The sequence below is a fragment of the Lepidochelys kempii genome, chromosome 2, assembly GCF_965140285.1.
Source record: "Lepidochelys kempii isolate rLepKem1 chromosome 2, rLepKem1.hap1, whole genome shotgun sequence".
Classification (NCBI taxonomy): domain Eukaryota; kingdom Metazoa; phylum Chordata; order Testudines; family Cheloniidae; genus Lepidochelys; species Lepidochelys kempii.
In genome coordinates this window covers 112888746-112908742 of record NC_136381.1, presented here as the reverse complement: position 1 = coordinate 112908742, position 19997 = coordinate 112888746, and the positions used below count along the sequence as shown (strand labels likewise).

The window sequence follows — 19997 nt, the reverse complement described above, 5'->3', positions numbered from 1 at the left end:
TGGGAGGCTGGAGAGCAGTGGCTGTTTGCTGGGGGCTCAGCTCTGAAGTCAGCACCACTGCCAGCATCAGCGCAGAAGTAAGGATAGCGGTACCTACAATAACCTTGCAACCCCCCTGCAACTCCTTTTTGGGTCGGGACCCCTATAATTACAACATTGTGAAATTTCAGATTGAAATAGCTGAAATCATGAAACTAAAAAATTTTAAACTCCTATGGCCGTGAAATTGACCCAAAAGGACTGTGAATTTGGTAGGGCTCTACCCAAAATGTTGCAGAGTAACTAGTCCCGACATCAAGCATTTAAAAGTGAACTCTTTCAACACTGGGAAAAAAGAGAGATGGGAAACACTGAGCTGTAGCTCATGAAAGCTTATGCTCAAATAAATTGGTTAGTCTCTAAGGTGCCACAAGTCCTCCTTTTCTTTTTGCGAATACAGACTAACACGGCTGTTACTCTGAAACCTAAAAACTTCCAGTATGTTGCCTTAACGAGGTGTCTGATACAAACGACTGATGATATCTCAAAATCCATGTATCCAAATCTTAAAGACCGTGACAGCTTTCATAATCCCACTTTTTAGCAACTAAATCACCTCAGCCAGTTTCAGTAACCCTAAAATACCACAAACAGTGCTTCAATAACTGCACCTCCCCAGCAGGGCTTCCTACAGGATACTCACACAACCCAGCTCTCTCTCACACACACACCCCCTCTCCTTGGAGTGACTGACTGGTTTATTTACGCACAGGGAAAAGCTCCGCGGGGAGACCTCCACACGTTCAATGGGTGGCCACAGATGCTCCTCCCATCCCCAGCCATGGGGATCCCGCACATGCTCCCCCGACCCCCGGAGATGCTTCCCGAGCAGCCCTAGGCGGAGGGGGAAGGAGACGCTTCCCAGTGCGCGCAGGGAGGAAAGGGCGTCTGGGTGGGACTCACTCACCCAGGGTTTTCACCGCGATCTGCCTGGTGAGCGGGGGCGGCAGGTTGATGCAGACCAGGTCCACGTCCTGGTGCAGCAAGACCTCGTCTATCCGGCTGGTGTAGAAGGGGACGCTCATCTCCTTGGCCAGCTCCTCCGCCTCCTCCTGGGTCCGGCCCCAAATCGCTTTGACCGAGAAGCCCTCGTCCTTCAGCAGCGGGATGATGACCCGGGCGGTGAGGCTGGTGCCGAACACCCCCACCCCGGGCAGCATGGCTGCAGCTCCCTGCCCCTGGCCGGCTCGGCGCCCTCCGCCCCTGCCCGCCGCGCGCCGAGGAAGGGCGCGGAGCTGCGAAGCGCCGCGGCAGCCAGCGGCCCTGCAAGGAGCGATCAGACCCAGCCCAGCGCCGCCGCCGCCGCCCTGGGAAGGGGGACACGCCGCCCCCGAGCCCAGCAGCAGTGGCTGGCACGCCGCCTGGCAGCTGGTCCCTGCTGCGCCCCGCGGCTCCCGGAGCGGCTCAGCAGCAACGCAGCGGCCCCCGCTGCTCCCCCCTGCTCGCCCTCCATACTCGGATCATCACACAGCCCAGCGCGCCTCTCTTCCCCACCACACACGCACACGCAGCCCCGAACCCGGGGGCTCTTCCCCGGCCGGCTACCTCTTCAGCCCGCGACAGGGGAAATTGCGGGGCAGCCAAAAAGTTGTAGAGCGAGGCGGCGGCAGCAGCCTGAACCTTACTCTGCATCTGCCATGTTCACCACAGAGCACTCCTGAGCACTGCGAGAAAAGGAGGAGTTTTGCTGTCACCTACTGCTTTCCTGCAACGCCCTCTTTAGAGCTCACATGTCATTGGCCACCACTCTGGTTTCTTTCCCAGTGCGATCGAAAAATAGCACCAATTGGCTGGCATGCCCTTGGCAGGGGGCAGCAGAGGGCTGGTGGCACTAGTTGGGGCAGGGGGATATAGAAGCAGGCAGAAGGATGGGCTACCTAGATCCTGAAAGGCTAGGCTTCCTCAGTTCCTCTCCCCTCCCTCCCTCTTTCACCACCCACTCTCCAGCTGCTGCAACCCTCTCCCTTGGGGCTCAGGGCTTGTTAGGAGCTTACTCAGCCTTCCCTCCACTTTAACTCTTCCCCCATCTATTTTTGTTCTTATTGTTCGGCTTGAGACCCAATATACAGACTTGCCAAGTCTGGAGGGAGACTCTTCTTTTGCATCTGTTAGAAGGCAGGGGCTTTTTAAGCTTCTCTCTTTAATAAAGAAGGATTTGGCTGCACATCTTTCAATGACACATCTAAATGTCTCTCATTCAAGTTTTCTCTGGCGTATCATCATAAAAAGAAGATTGCTTTGCTAATGCTAACTGCTCCCACTTTAAAGCTTGTAAAGAGGGCCTAGACACCAGGGTACTGGGAGCCCTATAAATGCAGGGAATGATATAAATACAATAGTAGTAAAATATACTGTTTGTAAGAGAGATAAAATACACTAGTTAAATTTCTTCACTAACTTTCATTTTGTATTCCCCCCAAGCTGGCTTTTTCATCTCCTCCTTTCTACAGGTACTACTGCCCTCTTAGTCTCTGTAGAAACAGGGGAGGAGGGTCCAGCAGAGCTATCCAGCTATGAAAGATGGAAGTGCCATCCCTGCACCAGCATTCCCCTATCCCAGGAGACGCTCTGTGAAGACTGGGATCTTCCTTGTGTAGGAGGGCAGTGGTGCTGGAGGGGAGGGAAATCACTGGGTGTGGCATTAGACCCGCATCAGCTCCACATGGCCCTCCCAGGTAAGTTATTGGTGAACCCCATCATGATGCAGCTCCCCCCTGACAAGAGGTTCTGGCCATAGCAGCTGGCAGTGGATTCCCTGGCAGCATGTTTCTTAAATGTTCCTCATTTTGAGAGACATCACTTAGTTTAGTTCCAAAGTTACCTGCGTCCCAGAGAAATGTCGATGTCCCCTCACTTCTATCATTCAAAATTATTTACATCAGAAATAAGGAATCATGAAAACTGAGGTTACAGAAAGTTATATGTACAAAAGGAAAGAATTGTTCAGCACTTTAAGTTTTCTGAATTAATATTTTTGACCCCTCATTCTGAGTGTTTATCACACATTGTGTTCCACATCAGGCCTTGGCAGGTTGAGAGATATACAACTCAGGGATAGTGTTGCCAAAGGGCCAGAGGTAGTCTGGGAGGGCCAGCCAAGAACCACTGCAGATGCACAAATTGGCTTGACCTCTGTTGATTCATCAAGATCTGTACAGATCTCTGGAGATCCACTGATTTTGCAGGACAAACCCCCTCTACTTCCACAGGCAGAATGGATGAGCAAAAAATGTCTCACCCAATTCTGTGCTGCTTACTTACACTGGTGTAAATCCAGAGTAACTCCATTGAGGTCAATGTAGTTTCAATGGTGTCATACCTGAGAGAGAAAAATCAGGGTCAGGAAGTTCGTTGACCCCATGTAGGGGGATTTCAGTCAATGTCATCTTGGTTTTCAATTTATTCTCCACTCTGCTAACCCCTATACAATGCAACCCATCTAAAGAAACCATTTTATTATTCTTGTTTCTTCACTAATTTCCTTTTGCATTTATGTATTGCATTGCAATGCAATTGAAAACATTTTTTTCTACCTTAGATTCCTGGAGTTGTGCCAGGGACATTTTTGCAACTCACCACTATATGAAAATTAAATTAAGATTAAGAAGCAAGCATTCCCTTTATCAGCTGCTGCATGGAGATTCTGTTTTTTCTGCCCTCATCGAGGGGGCAAAGACTTCTTTACTGAAAAAAAGAACAGAAGCCTGGAGGATCACTACAAGTTAAACAGTCTTGCTTGCTATGTACTCTGCATCTTTGAACTAAGCACCATCAGACTAAACTGAGACTGATACATTTGAGCTTAAAACAATTGAAACATGATCCAGGTCCATTTGTCAAATAACCACAGCAGCATTACCTTACCGTAGAATATCAAGGTTGTATTGGGTCCTCAGTCAGATGCTCAAAACTATTTATAGATTATGTTCCTGGGATGAGTAATTTGGAAATTTTTCTTTGTCTTACTGTCCTTGTCTGTGTATAATAATAAACCCAAGAATGTAGCTAAATCACAGGAATAGACTGGAAATGGAGCATGAATTATGATTTATTAATTATATATTTTATATTACTTCAAACCCCCCCCAACATGGACTAGGAACTTTACAAAGATGCAGATAAGGTCCCTGTTGTGAAGAGCTTACAACCTAAACAGATAACATGTAGTTGTAGATGAAGGGTGAAGGATAGGATGAAAGTGACTGAGCGGTAAAGTTAGTACTTCCTGCTCATTCCCTGCTTTTTATAGAGAAGTTTCTTGTTTGCTAGTTGTTTTATTTCATTACTTCTTATTTTGTTAACATGTCTTTGTCAACAAGCTCACCCTTACGATATGTCTCCACTGCAGTTAGCCTAGTCCAGCCATACCACAAAGCCATATCTGAGTTACGGTGTCCTCATTGGTGCTCCTGTGCTGGCTCCCCCATGTGTGTTGCTGGGCCTCTTGAGACCGTATCCGTGGTTCTTTGTGCTGCAGTAAGTCAACCCACTCTATGATTCTTTCCCAATGAATTGTGGGAGAACTTGTCAGTCCTTCTGGGCACAGGGAGGGAATTGTAGGAAGGCATTGGAGTGATATAGCCTGTGACCTCACTGCAAAGGCGGGTTACTAGCCTAAAAGAAAGGGGAACTTTCCATAAGGGAACGTACAATTAGAGTGACCAGATGTCCTGGTTTTATAGGGACAGTCCTGATTTTGGGGTCTTTTTCTTCTATAGACTCCTCTTATTCTCCATCCCCTGTCCCGATTTTTCACATTTGCTGTTTGGTCACCCTATGTACAATCAGAAATCCTTCCTACCTTCCAGTACCTATATTCAAAGAGGTCTCTTGGAAGTATTAGATTTATTCAGCATTCTGTATAAAAGGCTCTCTAAAACATACAGTGTTTGCAGATAGGAACTGTTATGGGCACCTGAATAATCAGCTGCTGCAAGAGAAATGCAGGAACCTGGCAGTCTTTTGAACTCAGTCACCTCTTGGCAGGTAAAAGCTTTCTGTTGACCTTTAAGATGTAAGGTTCCTACACATATATTCTGTTAGATTTCTATCCAAAGCCCACTGAAGTCAAATGAAAGATTTGGGTCAGGCCCTTAATAGTCTGAAGCAATTTCTTTGGTCTCTTTCTGCACTTAAAAAAATCTGTTCATTTAAAGTCTATTTTAACAACAATTGTACTACCATTATATTCTATAACTGTAGTTCTACAACTTTTTAATACACCTGTTGGAACAACAGTGAGCAAAGCTGAACAATACATAACTTCTGTGATATCAGGAAGCAGAGCTTGCTAGCTACCAGAATAGTTTTCAAATCCCAGAATTTAAAATATGAATTAACTTATTTCCTTTTACATAAATCTGGGTCCTCAAGCATCAAACAGTTGTGAAATTTCTTTAAACCAGTTGGTTCCTTCTGGATTTTACAATTTGTGATCATCATGACTGGGCTTCTGTACCTCTGAGAGCTGCAATTGTTTTACTCGAAGATAACAGTGATTCAGAGATAAGGAAACTTGGTGATTCAGACCAAGTCTGGTTCTCCCACTCAAACCGTATTAAGTGACACATATATGGTGCCCTAGAAACGGTACATGAGCTGAGCTGCTCAAGTTTATACATATAGATATGAGATTCCAACACATTTTGCAGTTTCTCAGACTATTGAGAATTCGTTCTTTCCAGGAGGCATACATTTTATTTCAAGGTCTCTTTAACTGCATTTCCACTGAGACAGCTCACAAAGTTCCCCTACTTTTATTTAAAGGGAAGAGCTGTGTTAACATTTATTGTATTAAATGGCCCAGTGTTCAAAAGGGAACTCTACAGCAATGTAGGCCATATAAGCTAGTAGAGGACTCAGATAGGGCTTGATCCTGCCCCACTAAAGCCTGGTCCATGTACATTTGAAGCATACCAATTCCATTAGTCTGAAGCCATTCTTTAGCAGATACGCATCTTAAGTATGTAGCGCTATAGGGAAGCAGTGGTGACTCTGAAATCCCCAATCATTGACATAATCCTTGTACAGGCATTTGTATGCTGTGCAGCTAGGAGCCCTGCATTAAAGGACTGCAGGTCCACAAAAAGGGGTTGAATAATAACACCATTTAACACAGAGAATGATGTTTTATGTATAGATCTCACAATATTTTACAATGGTGGGTAAGTATTATTACCCCCATTTTACAGATGGACAAACTGAGGGAGAGAGAAAGTAAGTGCAAAATTTTCAAAAGTGTCTCTTCATTTTGGGGCCCTCAGTTTTTAAGTGCTTGTCCCCAGCTGGCCACCAAAAATGAAGTACTCAGAATTAGTGGACACTTGAAAATGTCGGCTGAGATGACAGCATGTGGGACCCAACTCAGCAAGGTATTTAAGCAGCTGCCTACCTTTAAGCATGTGAGTAGTCCCATTTAGTTGCACCAAACGCTCCATGCTGAATCAGGGCCATAGTAAATCAGTAGCATAGAAGCCCTGAATTCTGAAATCTAGTTTTGGGCCTAAGCACTAGACCATGTCATGACTCGTACTATATGTTTGTAAAGTGGTGCATAAATGAAATGTGCTATATAGCTAATAAGTATGTTTTTAATTGATCACATTGCATTTCTTGCACTGTGGCTAAGAAGTTAAGAACATAAGAAAGGCCATACTGGGTCAGAATAACAGGAGCCAATGCCAGGTGCCCCAGAGGGAATGAACAGAACCAGTAATCATCAAGTGATCCATCCCCCGGTGCCCATTCCCAGCTTCTGACAAACAGAGGCTAGGGACACATCCCTGCCCGTCCTGGCTCATTGCCATTGATAGACCTATCCTCCATGAACTTAAGTAGTTCTTTTTTTAACCCTGTTGTAGTCAAAATGCTTTAGGAAGAAGATCGTATGGCATTGTGAGTTTTTTTAGACACTTTAAAATATGTAAAATAAAATTAACTTGTTTTTGAGAGTTATGAAGTATCCCATATAAAACATGTTTAAAAGAGTCAAACTAGGTGGTAATCCATTTTTATATAGGAGCATAGCAATTGCTAGACTGGATCAGACCAGAGGTCCATCTAACCAAGTATTCTGTTTCTAAAAGTGGCCAGGACCAGATGCTTCGGCGAGAAATTTTGGAGTAGGCAGAAAATATAGCAACTCTAAAAAATAATGCAGACATGCAACATATGTTAAATACTGCAGCCAGGAGAGATCCAAAATTCATTCCAAATAAATAAATCTTGTTCCATAAAAGAGCGGACAGTGTTGTCAGCCTGCTAAGCCAGGCTTCCAAAATACTGAGAATCAGTTACATTTCACAACAGGAAGTGCTGCTGTTCTTTACCTACCTCAGTGATTCAAAAAGCGTAGGCACAAATTTCATTTTTACCTTTTGTAAATACACAGGAGGAGTGAGCTAAATGGACACTCAATCCCAGGAGCAGAAGAACTGATGACATTCTTTTGTTTCATCTATTTGCCTCTTTAAAGAGGACTAGCCATGTTCCAGTGCAGGGTTTTGTTCTGCTGGGTTGTTGTTGTTGTTTTAGTATATTGGTATTTTTATTGCTTAATTTAGGAACTTGCTGCCCTCCCTTGGCCCACCAGAGCCCAGATTTATTAACCTTCCAGGCACATTGAAAAGCCCATTTCCCCCCTCCTCTTTAAAGCTGTTGAAGAGGGTATAGGCTGAGGTGGATGGATTTATGGGGAGTCCTCTGTATATGTTGTGATTTTTAATTTATGGCATAGGCACCCAGAGCACTGGATGGGCAGCTAGAGATTTGAAGAAATAAAAATAAAAAATTGTTCTTGGTTATGTGCCATGCAAAAAAGAAGAAGATGGGGAAACAATTCTGGTTAGATTGGCCAGGTTAGGCAGCTATATACCAATAATCAGCATGTTAACGTATTCATAGTCCAGAGCAATTTTTGTAATTTGTTTTCAAATAATTCATCTCTACACAGCTGTGATCCCTTCAGGTTTTCCAGCGGTGCTATGTAATACTATGCCAGGTCATTTAACTCTGCAGCTGTATTATCTAACTCTGTCAGGCTTTTTGGGATAATAGTTTGCATGAAAGATAGTACTCAAAACAAAGTTACAAGGATGGATCTAGATCCTATATGAGTACAACTCCAAGGAAATCATCATGTCTGAAATTACTTGTACTGTTTGGCCCAAGTTGTTTATTTGTTAAATTCACTATTCTAAATAATTTATTTGTTAAGTTCATTGCTGGAAGAAACCCACTGAAGCAAATGCATTCTCATCAAGGATAAATTTAGCCCATTATATCAGTCCTATGACGGCTCATGGAGATTCGCCTTTATCGCAAGTGGTAGAACTACTGCTTTTGGGACTGAGGGTGCTTTGTTAGAGTCCAGGCAGAACTGATTCCTTATAACTCAAAAATTAAGTCATGCAAGTAATGGCCTCTTTTTCAGGGAGAGAGTTTTTCCTAGTGGTTAGAGCAGGAGACTGGGTTCTATTCCTGTTCTGCCTATGACTTTCAAGAATCAAGGTGGAGAGCATCTCCTGAGAAGTGCTGAAAGGCTCAGCACCTTGCAGCATCAGTCTCTTAATAGTCCAGTGTTTTAGGGCTCATTGTTGCACACTGTTTGGTATGGGTAGACCAGTGATACTCAGACTGAGGCTTGAGACCTGCTAGTGGTTCTTTAATGTGTCTCCTGTGGCTCTTTAAATCACACAGTGTTTTAATAACGTGTGCTGCAAAGATTAACCAGTCTAAGTTATTAACCAATCAGGATGCTTTAACTATGCTTTTACCCAATTGTAGTTGATAAAATAATAATACTTGGTCAGTCACATTATATATAACTAAATATTTTCCTGTCATACTGTTTAACTATGAATATATGGTACTATAGTAAATGAAACAATGAATTCACACTACTGTGGCTCTTTTTTGTAATGTTGATCAGTAATTTGGTTCCTGATTCACTGAGGTCTGAGTATCACTGGTGTGGTGTAGAGTCAGACTATGCTGGTGCACACTAAAAATTCCCTCGTGCACTTTAACATCGGACTGAACAATACTACATTAAAGCATACTAGGGAACTTCTAGTGCTCACCACCAGAGACTGTAGAGGTCAGTTACCGTGCAGCATATCAGCGTGCTTTAGAAGTCACACCCTGTAGTGCACTTTCCACACCATGTAGACAAGCCCTTATTTTACACAGCTTTAAAATAATTGTTAAACTAATTACTTACCCCACAAGCTTAAGGTGAGGATTAATGTTGTAAAGCACTTTCAGATCCTTGATAAAAGTGCTATAGACACATATTAGTCATTCCTGTTATTATGTAAATGTTGCCAACCCTGTTTGGTTTGTTCTCACATGCTTCTCAGTTAAACATACATATATTTAGAATATCTTACATAATTCCTCCATGCAGTCAATCAAGACACATAACAATCTCTTATTGTATTAAAAGTGCCACATAAGCCATTTAAAAATATTTAAAAACACTGGATAATTAGAAGATCACCGCATCATTTAGGAATTAAAGTTAGACTTTGTAAAAAAAAAAAAAAAAAAAGGGGGGGGGGCCCCTTTACCAAATCTAGCATGAATAAAAAAAGTGGTTTTTTTTAATTTAGCCCCCAAAAAAGAGTTTGTGTTCACATTCTCCTGCAGTGCTGTGAACCCTTGTCCCTGCAAATATACAACATTATGCTACAGCACACGAACCAGAAAGTAAAACAGATTATAAAGAAAAGTCTAGGTACCTTGTCCAAATAAAGGGAAATGTAAAAAACAAATAAGCAGCTGATAAAGTGAAAGCACATGAGATTTTTTTAATCCTTTCAGTTCTAGTGGCCAAAAGCAAAGTTTCCCAAACCTTTCAGAGCTGAGGCCCCAGTCAGGAAAATTAAACTAATCACAACCCCCTTCTATTCCTCCATGTAGTGTTACAGGCCTACCCAAAATGAGCTATCACTCAGAATCGATTATATAGATTTCATAACATTATCCTTCCTCTTCTTTCTTATCTCCTTTGATGAATGGTAAAATAGTTAACAATGTTGACATTTAAAGTGGTTTTGGAATCCGAGTTTGCACCCATTGAAATGAACTGGGCAGCATTATTGCTTCCGGCTCTCCACAAACTCAGCAGGAAGACACTGATGCATCACTTACACCGAGGTCACATTTTCAACCGTTCTTTGCAACCATAACTGCCAGAGATGGACGCCCATCACAATATTGAGGATAATTTTCTCATCAGTAACTCTAGTTAATATTATGCAAGTTATGCACCTAAATGTCCCTGTCAACATGAGAAAACACTTTTTAATAGGTACTTTATATAGGTGGGAAATGTTCCAGGGAAACTGGTTCAGTAGGCCAGAAAACTATATATGGCCTACCTTTAGATCTTTAATTAATAGTGATCCATTGATATTTACTATTATAGTAACTGACTAAGCAAGCTTGACTCACAAAGTAATTCTCATGGAAGTATCTCATGGACTTCAGTGGGACAACTCACCTAACAATGGATGGAGGACTGGGCCCTTAATCTCCACAAATCTAATGGAGCATTATAATGTTCCAGTTACAAATACTGATGCTTCATGAGAGGCAAAAGACACCCAGACTTTTAATATAGAGTAAGCACCCAAAAATCAAATGGACGAGGAGCCAATAATGTGGCAATCTTTCAGAAAGGTAATAAGGCTTCTGTTTCAGTGCTCAGCACTGCTAATAGTAGTAAATCATACCCACAAAAAGTAGGGCAGCGTTATTAAGGACAGTGTGAAATCATGAATCTAATACTAGACACAAGAGCTGTGTTTCACATATTGGATGTGGGACACTGAAAACCATATGGCTGGGCGCCCATTGTTCTATAATGAAGCAGCAGGAAAGAGGAAACTGTGAGACAGTAATGCAAGAAATGAGAACATGCAACTAAATATTTACCTCTAATGCCCCACTTCTGTGCTCTAAATCCCCACTCACATCAGTGGAAAGCTATTGCTTTTCATCACATTAGTCAAACCACATTCAAAAATCAGATTAACGGATCACACTCACCCAATAGATTTGACATGATTCGTTTCCATTAAAACATAGTTTACTGTGTTTGTCAGAGGCTGAGCAATGGTTCAGTCTATCCCCCAGCAAGACCCAAACATAGACTGGACAGGGCTGGGTGAAATAATCACAGTGAAATGACATAGACCTTGAAAATTGAGGTTTCCACTTTTGTTATTATTTGGTCTAATTTCACACAGGAAAAAAAAATCTGAAATTTCAAAAGAGACTAATTTCTGAGCAAAAAATCTCAATGTTCTGAAATTTGGAACTTGATCTTTTGTTTTGACAACCATTTTTACCCTGAAAGTTTTGATCATTTCACATAGTTTAATGCAAAAACCACCACACCGTGAATTCAGGGCCTGAAATGGCCTGCAATGAAATTGTGAATATTTGTCAAGACAAGTAGTGGAAACAATATTAGCTGTCATTCTAGTACTGGCTTAAATCACAGTTTCAAAATAGCATCATGATGATACAAATCCTGCTGTATAGCTGTGTTTAATGCTTTGAATTAGCATAGACACGGGACCTAAAATTTTGAAATTATTATTTTAATTTAAGACAGACAAACTTGCTTAGAGGTGGTTCCTCCACCTGTCAGATTTACACTACATTTAACTGGTGTCTACTGGGCTTTAGCTGTCACTGATTGCCATCTTCTATTTCCCTTTGTATCCCAGGCAGTGCATCATGTAGTGGTATTTGATCTGAATGCTGAGGGCTGCCAGCATGCCTTACTTTTTTTTTTTACAAAGGTACAAAGGCAATTATAAATGGTCTCAGAATAATTCAGAAGCAAGGGCTGGGATTACAGAGTTCAATAACCTCCACACATACAGCAGCATGACAGTGGAAAATGCTGGACTGCACCTTGGAAACGTAGAAGCCTGATTCCTTCCTATTCCTGAGGGAAGATCTAACTGTAAATACTGGGGCAGATTCTGAAATCAATTATACAGCATAAAATCTGGAATCACTCCACTAACTTCAGTGGAGTTATGCTGGGTTCCTGCTGGTTTAATTTAATGCCAAATTTGGCACAGGCCCACTAATGTTATGATTTCAAAATCAAGAGAGTAAGCATTGAGCAAACTAGCTCAGAGAAACAAGGACCAAAGATGAACACCAGCCCTTCCTGAATGGAAACTAAATGGAATCCTTTATGGATATTCCCATCTCAATCCCTATCCTTCAAATCCTTATTCCAGCCCTTAACTGTCCACTTTTCTCCCTATAAACTCCAATAGACCCCAGCTCCCTCCCTTCCTGCAACTTCTAAAAGGTATTCTGCAAGATGTGGAAAGTCTGATAGTATGTCTGCTAGGCCTTGAGCTGCTGCTGCATTGAATCCTAGGGCTCTCTAGGGCTCCCCTGGTCAGAGGTACACAATGCCTTCTGAGATATCTCTTACTGGGGATGTCCTCATATGTGAGATCTGTTGGAGGTCACAAAAGGGTAACACCAGGGATAATGAGACAGGGACGGCATGGAGGGTGAGGGGAAGGTGCAGTGGAGGAAAAGGTGAGGTATCTATCTTGGTGGGAGAGAGAGAGAAGAAGGGAGGCAAAAGATAGGGAAAGAGTATGTTTTGGATAAGGATCCAAGTTTTGGGGGGGCTAATCTGAACTGAAACCATGCAAAGAAACAACACAGCTGATAGACTTTCATGAAAGAAAACACAGTCCTGAATGAGTAAATTTCCTACCTTATGTCATGACACACACACCACCTAGCCATGTACACAAGCAGTAGCACTATGTGCAGGACATGCAAAATTCAACTTTCAGATTGGCCTCTTGCCCCCCACCCCGTTAGGTTTGTGAGAACAACTAGGTCCTGGAGGGATAGGGGATGTACCATTTTAATAGCAGTCCATCAAGGATTTCTTTTCCTCCAGGCACAGCACAAAGAGGAATACTATCTGATCACTCAACCGGGCCTTCTGTCAATTCACCTACATTTTTAAGGGCAAGGGAAGAGCCTCGTTTAGATTTTTTTTTGACACCAAGACAGAAGGGAAAACACTCACAGACAAGCACAACAGTGCTTATGAGAGGGAGAGCTGGCTAGTGAAAGGAGAACTACCCAGCCCACTTCCTGGATCCCAGTAGGATCACTCTCCTGTCCCTGTTATTTCATTAGTTGTCCCCCGGAATCACTTGGCTTCCAGGTCCTGTGGATCCTCCCCTTACGCTGAGTGGGGGTGGGGGGAGGGGTTCCTTAGCAGTGGGCAGGCTTCTGCCCGCCCAATTCCTAGATCCCAAGAGGGTAAGCTAAGATACGTGTCTACTTCTATTGCTACCCCTTCTCCTTGTAAAAGATCACTTATTCTGATAGTCTTCTCATTATTGTTGCCAAGCTGCCTGCTAAGCAATTTGCGGCCCAAGCTGATCTTTCCACATGCCGAATCATTATTTCGGTACTAATAGTTGGAGTGTGTCTGCAATGGGAAATTTTGGACCCCTCATCCTACACCAGCACAGCTCCACCAGTGGTAGCAACACTGGAAGTTGCACTGTATTGTAAACAGGATTTAGGTATTTTTTCCACTTTGTCACTTAACTTCAGAAGAGCTTATCTAGGAGCCCGTCCTTCTCCCCTGGAAGTTAATGGCAACATTTTCATTGACTTCAAGGGACAAAGGATAAGGCCCTTGATGGACAAACAGCCCTGTGGAAGAAGGAAGCAGAAGACTTTATCAAATAACAAAGAAGTGAAGTTAGAAGGATTGGGGAATAAGGGGAAGCAGGATTTTTTTTTACTAGATCTCTAACATGTAGTTAGTTTACTGCAGTGGAAACTCATTTATCTGAATACTGGTTCTCTAAAACCTGTTTATCTAAAATGAGATCATGTCCTCTTAGTGTGCATTAAGGCCAATACTGCCAAACTTGGATGACTAAATTTAAGCATCTAAGTCCATAGGTAGGCATCTACCATAACTAAGCGGCCTGATTTTAACTCTCATTAACTTCAGTACGCAGCACCACTGAAAATCCGGCCTCTTAGTTATTTAGGTGTATAATATATAAAAGATACCTGTCTCAGGATCTGAGTGGCTGTCCACAAATTAAAAATACACCCCAAAACCAGAAAATAATTAGCAATGATTCAACCAAAACCCAATCGATATCCCCTCCCCTTTATCACAATAACTTTAGGCACCCAAATGTAAAGTCTGGCCTGTATACATTGAAAAGTCCCCTGCTTATCCAAACTGTCATTCATTGTTATCATGTTATTATTTGTATGGCCCAGCCAAGATTGGGGCCCCTCTGTGCTAGGTGCTTAATGAGAGATGGTGTCCGGCCCAAGGCACAGACTGGGATGGGAAACAGAGGGACAAACACTTTCCCAAGGTCACACACAGCAGGCCAGTGTCAAAGCCAAGCATAGAACCCAGGTCTCCTGAGTCTCAGTCCAGTGCCCTACGCTTCCTGTCATCTAACTTAGTTCTACATCCCTGTTCCATTTGGAAAAATTAAGTTTAATTGGATATATAATTAAGAAACAGCAAAATCTGTACTCAACCCTTTCTTGTTTTACACGACATGGCCAAAGTATCCACATCGCTACTGAGTGCAAGTTTATTAGACCATCTTTGGTAAGCAGCCAGTTTTTGTCAGTCCCTTGCAGGAATGCTTATGAGACATTTCCTTTATATAATTTATTCATTATAATTGTTCTGATTACACCAGGATAAGTAAATGATAATGTAACTTTCTTTTCAATTATACCTCAATATATATATATATATATACACACATACATACACACACACACACACACACACACACACACACACACCACTGTACTCTAATGGAGGGAATCAAGTATTAATTCTGTCCTGTCTTACCCATGGGTTGCAAATCAGGACAGTATTTAGCCCTTTGCGTTATATATTGCTGTCAGGCTAACTACACCAAAATATAAAGTGAGTTGTGCAACTGAGAAATCTCACGTGGAATATGTATGTCAAAATACTTAAATTCCTGTGTCTGTATCCGTAAAATGAGACACTGACTTCCTTTGTAAAGTGCTTTGAGATCTACAGATGAAAATGTAAGCTATATATGAGGTTGGTCATATTATTATTATTATGGCCTGCTATCATATGGCAAGTGATATGCTGTTTCAGGTGAATTTTTTCAGCCTCAGTGCTGTGCTTATTGACTTGACTAAATGCAGAAACAGAATGAATATCTATAAAACCTTTGAGAGAGGAGTACACCTCAGAGTTTTGAACACATTGAACGAAGTTTACAAATCCCAAGACTGCCTAACTTCATGTCAGTTCCTCACATCACAGGACTGTGCCTGGGCCCATATCTTTTTCCCCAGTCCCACACAGCAGTGTCAATTCTTCTTAAAGTCACATTTTTCTGCTGGGTGGGATCTCTCCAGGAGTCTCTAAATAACCACAGGACTAAACAAAAATGTAATCTGTGAAGCAGGTTATTACCAAACTGTTCAATTTTAATCTTTTCAGCTTCTGTGCCAATAGATGTTTGAGGCTGGAGATACCTGGATTGTGGTTTAAACTGAGAAATTTCAAACTCAATACCTCTAGGAGACTGGGAAAGCTCTGCCATGCATGGTTAGCCATATATTAATGCAAACATACCTTTCGATGGGAGGGGGAGATCTTAATAAGCTACACAGTATCCATAGGTTTCAGAGTAGCAGACGTGTTAGTCTGTATTCGCAAAAAGAAAAGGAGTACTTGTGGCACCTTAGAGACTAACCAATTTATTTGAACATAAGCTTTCGTGAGCTACAGCTCACTTCATCGGATGCATAAAGTGGAAAATGCAGTGAGGATGTTTTATACACACAGACCATGAAAAAATGGGTGTTCATCACTTCAAAAGGTTTTCTCACCCCCCATCCCACTCTCCTGCTGCTAATAGCTTATCTAAAGTGATCACTCTCCTTACAATGTGTATGATAATCAAGGTGGGCCATTTCCAGCACAAATCCAGGGTTTAACAAGAACGTCTGAGGAACAGTTGGGGGGGGGTGTAGGAAAAAACAAGGGGATTAGTGATTAATCATTAAGTTTTAATCACCAAATACTGCTGGATTGTACAAGAGGAAACAGGCATTAGCCAGTCAGGATGGATTCTTATGATTGATCAATAAGTCTAGGAAAGTGCTCTTCTCCTTATCCACAGACAGTGGGTAAGCCCCTGGGAGCACTCCTATTGCAGGAGTGAGGATGTGTGTGGGGTTTTTTTAAAAACTGGAGCAGAAGCAGAAGGGATGATCCATCCCCTACGAGCCACATGATTAAGGGAGGCCTCGTCCTCCTAGTTCTCTGCTTTCCTATTCCAGCATCTTCCTGCCTTAAACTGAAGGGATTTCTAGGTGGTTACTTTTTCCCGCAGCAGAACAACTATTACCAGCTATGAGCGTGCCCCAAAGCCCATTGAAAACAATGCATCTTGGATCAGATCTCATGTGCACCTGTGTTTTGTGTACAACAAATACAATGCCAGGGGGAAAAATTCCTTCCCATTGGTTTTCTGTTTGGATTCTCAGCTGCCCATTTTCTGAAACTTCCATTGAAACCTACAGGTTGTTGGGATCACTGGTTTTGCACAGCCATCTATTTAGCATCATACAGATTATAATGATCTCATCTTTCTAATAAGTGCTTATTGAACAATATTTATGAGCTGTTTCCTCTCTCTCCTCCATAGGTACTAAGAAGCTAGTGTTCAGTGACAACAAACAGTGAATCAATTTTCTCTACTGCTGTGATCCACAGGCCCTTTGGGGTGGAACAGCAATATTGTCAATGACTGGCTGAGGTAACAGTGACTCAGAAGCAGACCTGAGACAAAAGATACAACTAGCATTTGGAATTCGTTTCACAAAAGCACTCCTTTGAATTGAATCAGTCTGAGGAAGATGCAGAAACAGGAAAAGGGAGTGGGGAAAAGAGCAAAACTGTGTTTGTTACCATGGAAAAGCCAGATGAAGACCTTTAGGAGAAATGTCAAGAAAGAAATGAATAAACGGGTAACTTAGAAAGCAAATAAACCCCTCCATCACTTATTCAGAGGAGCTCCCTATAAAGAATGGCAGCATGACAAAGGAAAAGTGAAGCACCAAATCCCAGAGTTCTTTGGGTGAACGGTCTGGCATCTGTTTGCTTTTGGGGGCAAAACTCAAAACTGTTTTTGTGCAATTTGTCACACTTGGAAACATTCTGGACATCTTGCCTTGGCTTCAGAATTCACATGTAGCATAAGAATTTCACAAGATCTTTCATTTGTTCAGTCAAAAGCAGCTCTCACAGCTACCAATAATGGGGCCCTGAAAACCAAAACACAAAAAGATTTAAACTCTTTTAAAATAAAGGAACAAATTGCTCTCAAATCCTCCCTACAAACACACCCCACTCCTTGCAATGCCTCACAAAGACAAGGGGCTTCCATTTTGTATTCAGTCCGTTACTTCATGGTATACCTCAGGATCTGGAGGCCTTACCTTCCCAAAAGCATTTTTCTCCTTTTGTCTCTGAAGCAGCCAGTCCTATAGAACTGTGGTTCTCAACTGGGTTTCAGGAAGGGTCTGCCAAAATAAACCAGAGAGCATGCAAAAAATAAAAGCCATTTCACCTCATGCTATTTGGACACATAGCTTTTTCTTCTCTTTTCTTTTTTTACCAGAACGTGTGTTAATTTTTCTGCATGATATGCTGAAACCTATTGGCTTCAGCAGGGCCCCCTGTGGCATGGGGCCCCAGGCAGTTGCCCTGCTTGCTGCCCCCTAACGCCGGCCCTGCCGGAACTATCAATTTAATACCGTTTTTAATCTACTGGATATGCAGAAAAAGAGTTATTGGGGCACAGGTGGGCCATGGGCTTTTTATAGCATGTTGTGGGGGCATCAGAAAGAAAAAGATTGCAAGCCCCTGCTATAGAACTTCCTCTGAACACCTAAACCAGGGGAACAGGCAAATGAACTGGAGTTAACCCCACATTCACCAGATAGCAGAGAAGGCCTCTGTAACTGTTTCTTTTTTCATCTTAAATTAAAGTAAGTTGCTCCCTCTCCCTTTGCAACAGTTGAAGCTCCTGTTAGGCTAAGAGACCCCCTAGGAATGCTGGGTTTCATAGAGCGGGGCCGGCTCTTAGCAAACCATGCTGGTTTCCGCCACATGATTAGGGTTCTACCAAATTCATGGTCCATTTGGGTCAATTTCAAGATCATAGGATTTTTAAAATCGTACATTTCATAATTTCAGCTAGTTAAATCTGAAATTTCACAGTGTTGTAATTGTAGGGGTCCTAACCCGAAGGAGTTCTGGGAAAGGTCGCAAGGTTATTGTAGGGGGGGTTGCGGTGTTGCTCCCTTACTTCTGCACTGCTGCTGGCGGGGCGCTGCCTTCAGAGCTGGGCACCCGGCCAGCAGTTGCGGCTCTCCAGCCCCCCAGCTCTGAAGGCAGAGCAGAAGCAAGTGTGGAAATACCACAACCCCCCTAAAATAACCTTGCGATCCTCTGGCAACTCCCTTTTGGGTCAGGACCCCCAATTTGAGAAATGCCGGTCTCCCCTGTGAAATCTGTATAGTATAGGGTAAAAGGACACAAAAGACCAAATTTCAAAGTGGGAGACCAGATTTCACAGTCTGTGACTCATTTTTCATGGCCGCGAATTTGGTAGGGCCTTACACATGATATATGAACAACTAGGACACCATAATCCTCCTGACGACTGGAATTGGGTAGTTTCTCTTCAAATAATTTGCAGGCCCTCAAGTGGGCCTCCTGATCTACTGCAGAAGCCACCGGAACCCATGCCGCAGTATGCATACATAGCTAGGCCTTGTATGTTTGTATATAGTTAGTAAACACAGTTGTTTGGAACTGTGTTCCTGTAGTTTCCTCATATTCATTATGTTGTGTAAAGAGCAAAGACAACAATGTCGGGAAAGGTTTTACTAAGAGCTAGTCTAATAAATTCCCAGGTATCACATAAATGTGGGTGACACACTTCCTTGGAATGCCCAGGACTGAGAGTTACCCCCCTGCCTCCAGCGTGCGGGAGTCTTTCTTGTGGGAGCTGGGTGCCAACACCTATACAGCACCAGCCTTTCAAGCACTCTCCTCAGGACTCTCCCTGTTCCACTTTGCTCTGCAGGTTAGCAACAGGTGCACCCTGAGCCCTCTTGAAGAGTGTTCCTCTGAAGCGTCCAGCCCCTGTCACTGGGCCCTCACAGTAATTACCAGGTTCGCTGCTCCCAAGGGAATACAGTATACACACACCAGCTTGTTTGAGTCAACTGTCAGCTCCAGTGTAACAACCCAGCACTGTAATCTATTTATAGTGAAAACAAACACAGTGAATGTTTATTAACAAAGGTTAAGATTTAAGAGATAGTGAGCAAGAGTAAAAAGAACAGCAAGTTACAAATAAAACGAAGTATAACATCCTTCCTAGAGATCAAAACTTAACAGGCTACAATCCATATCTAAAGCAGTTTTATCTCACCTAAACCTTTTCTGTAGAGCTTGCTGGTTTTCAGTCCAGCGTCCAGAACATTCACAAATAACACCCCCACATATACCCTGCCACAGGTGTTCCTCAGTGACACCAAAATAGATTCATAGATACTAAGGTCAGAAGGGACCATTATGATCATCCAGTCCGACCTCCTGCACAACGCAGGCCACAGAATCTCACCCACCCACTCCTGCGAAAAACCTCACCTATGTCTGAGCTATTGAAGTCCTCAAATAGTGGTTTAAAGACTTCAAGGAGTAGAGAATCTTCCAGCAAGTGACCCATGCTACAGAGGAAGGTGAAAAACCTCCAAGGCCTCTTCCAACCTGCCCTGGAGGAAAATTCCTTCCCAACCCCAAATATGGTGATCAGCTAAACCCTGAGCAT

General features: G+C 42.8%; 1 protein-coding gene and 1 long non-coding RNA gene across 2 annotated transcripts in view; both read right to left on the bottom strand.

The window, feature by feature from the left end:
• The window catches only part of GFOD1 (Gfo/Idh/MocA-like oxidoreductase domain containing 1), a 113456-nt gene extending 111745 nt beyond the window's left edge, over positions 1–1711 (bottom strand). The window contains exon 1 of the mRNA XM_073332022.2: positions 947–1711. Within this exon, the coding sequence (XP_073188123.1) occupies positions 947–1199 (253 nt within the window). The 5' untranslated portion in view covers positions 1200–1711. The remainder of the gene's footprint in view (positions 1–946) is intronic.
• Positions 1712–15306: 13595 nt separating this feature from the next.
• Positions 15307–19412, bottom strand: LOC140905955 (uncharacterized). The gene is made up of 3 exons (XR_012157000.1): positions 19334–19412; positions 17593–17676; positions 15307–17418 (listed from the first exon to the last, which is right to left on the bottom strand). It is a non-coding gene; the product is annotated as an uncharacterized LOC140905955 (long non-coding RNA).
• Between the last annotated feature and the right edge of the window lie 585 nt (positions 19413–19997).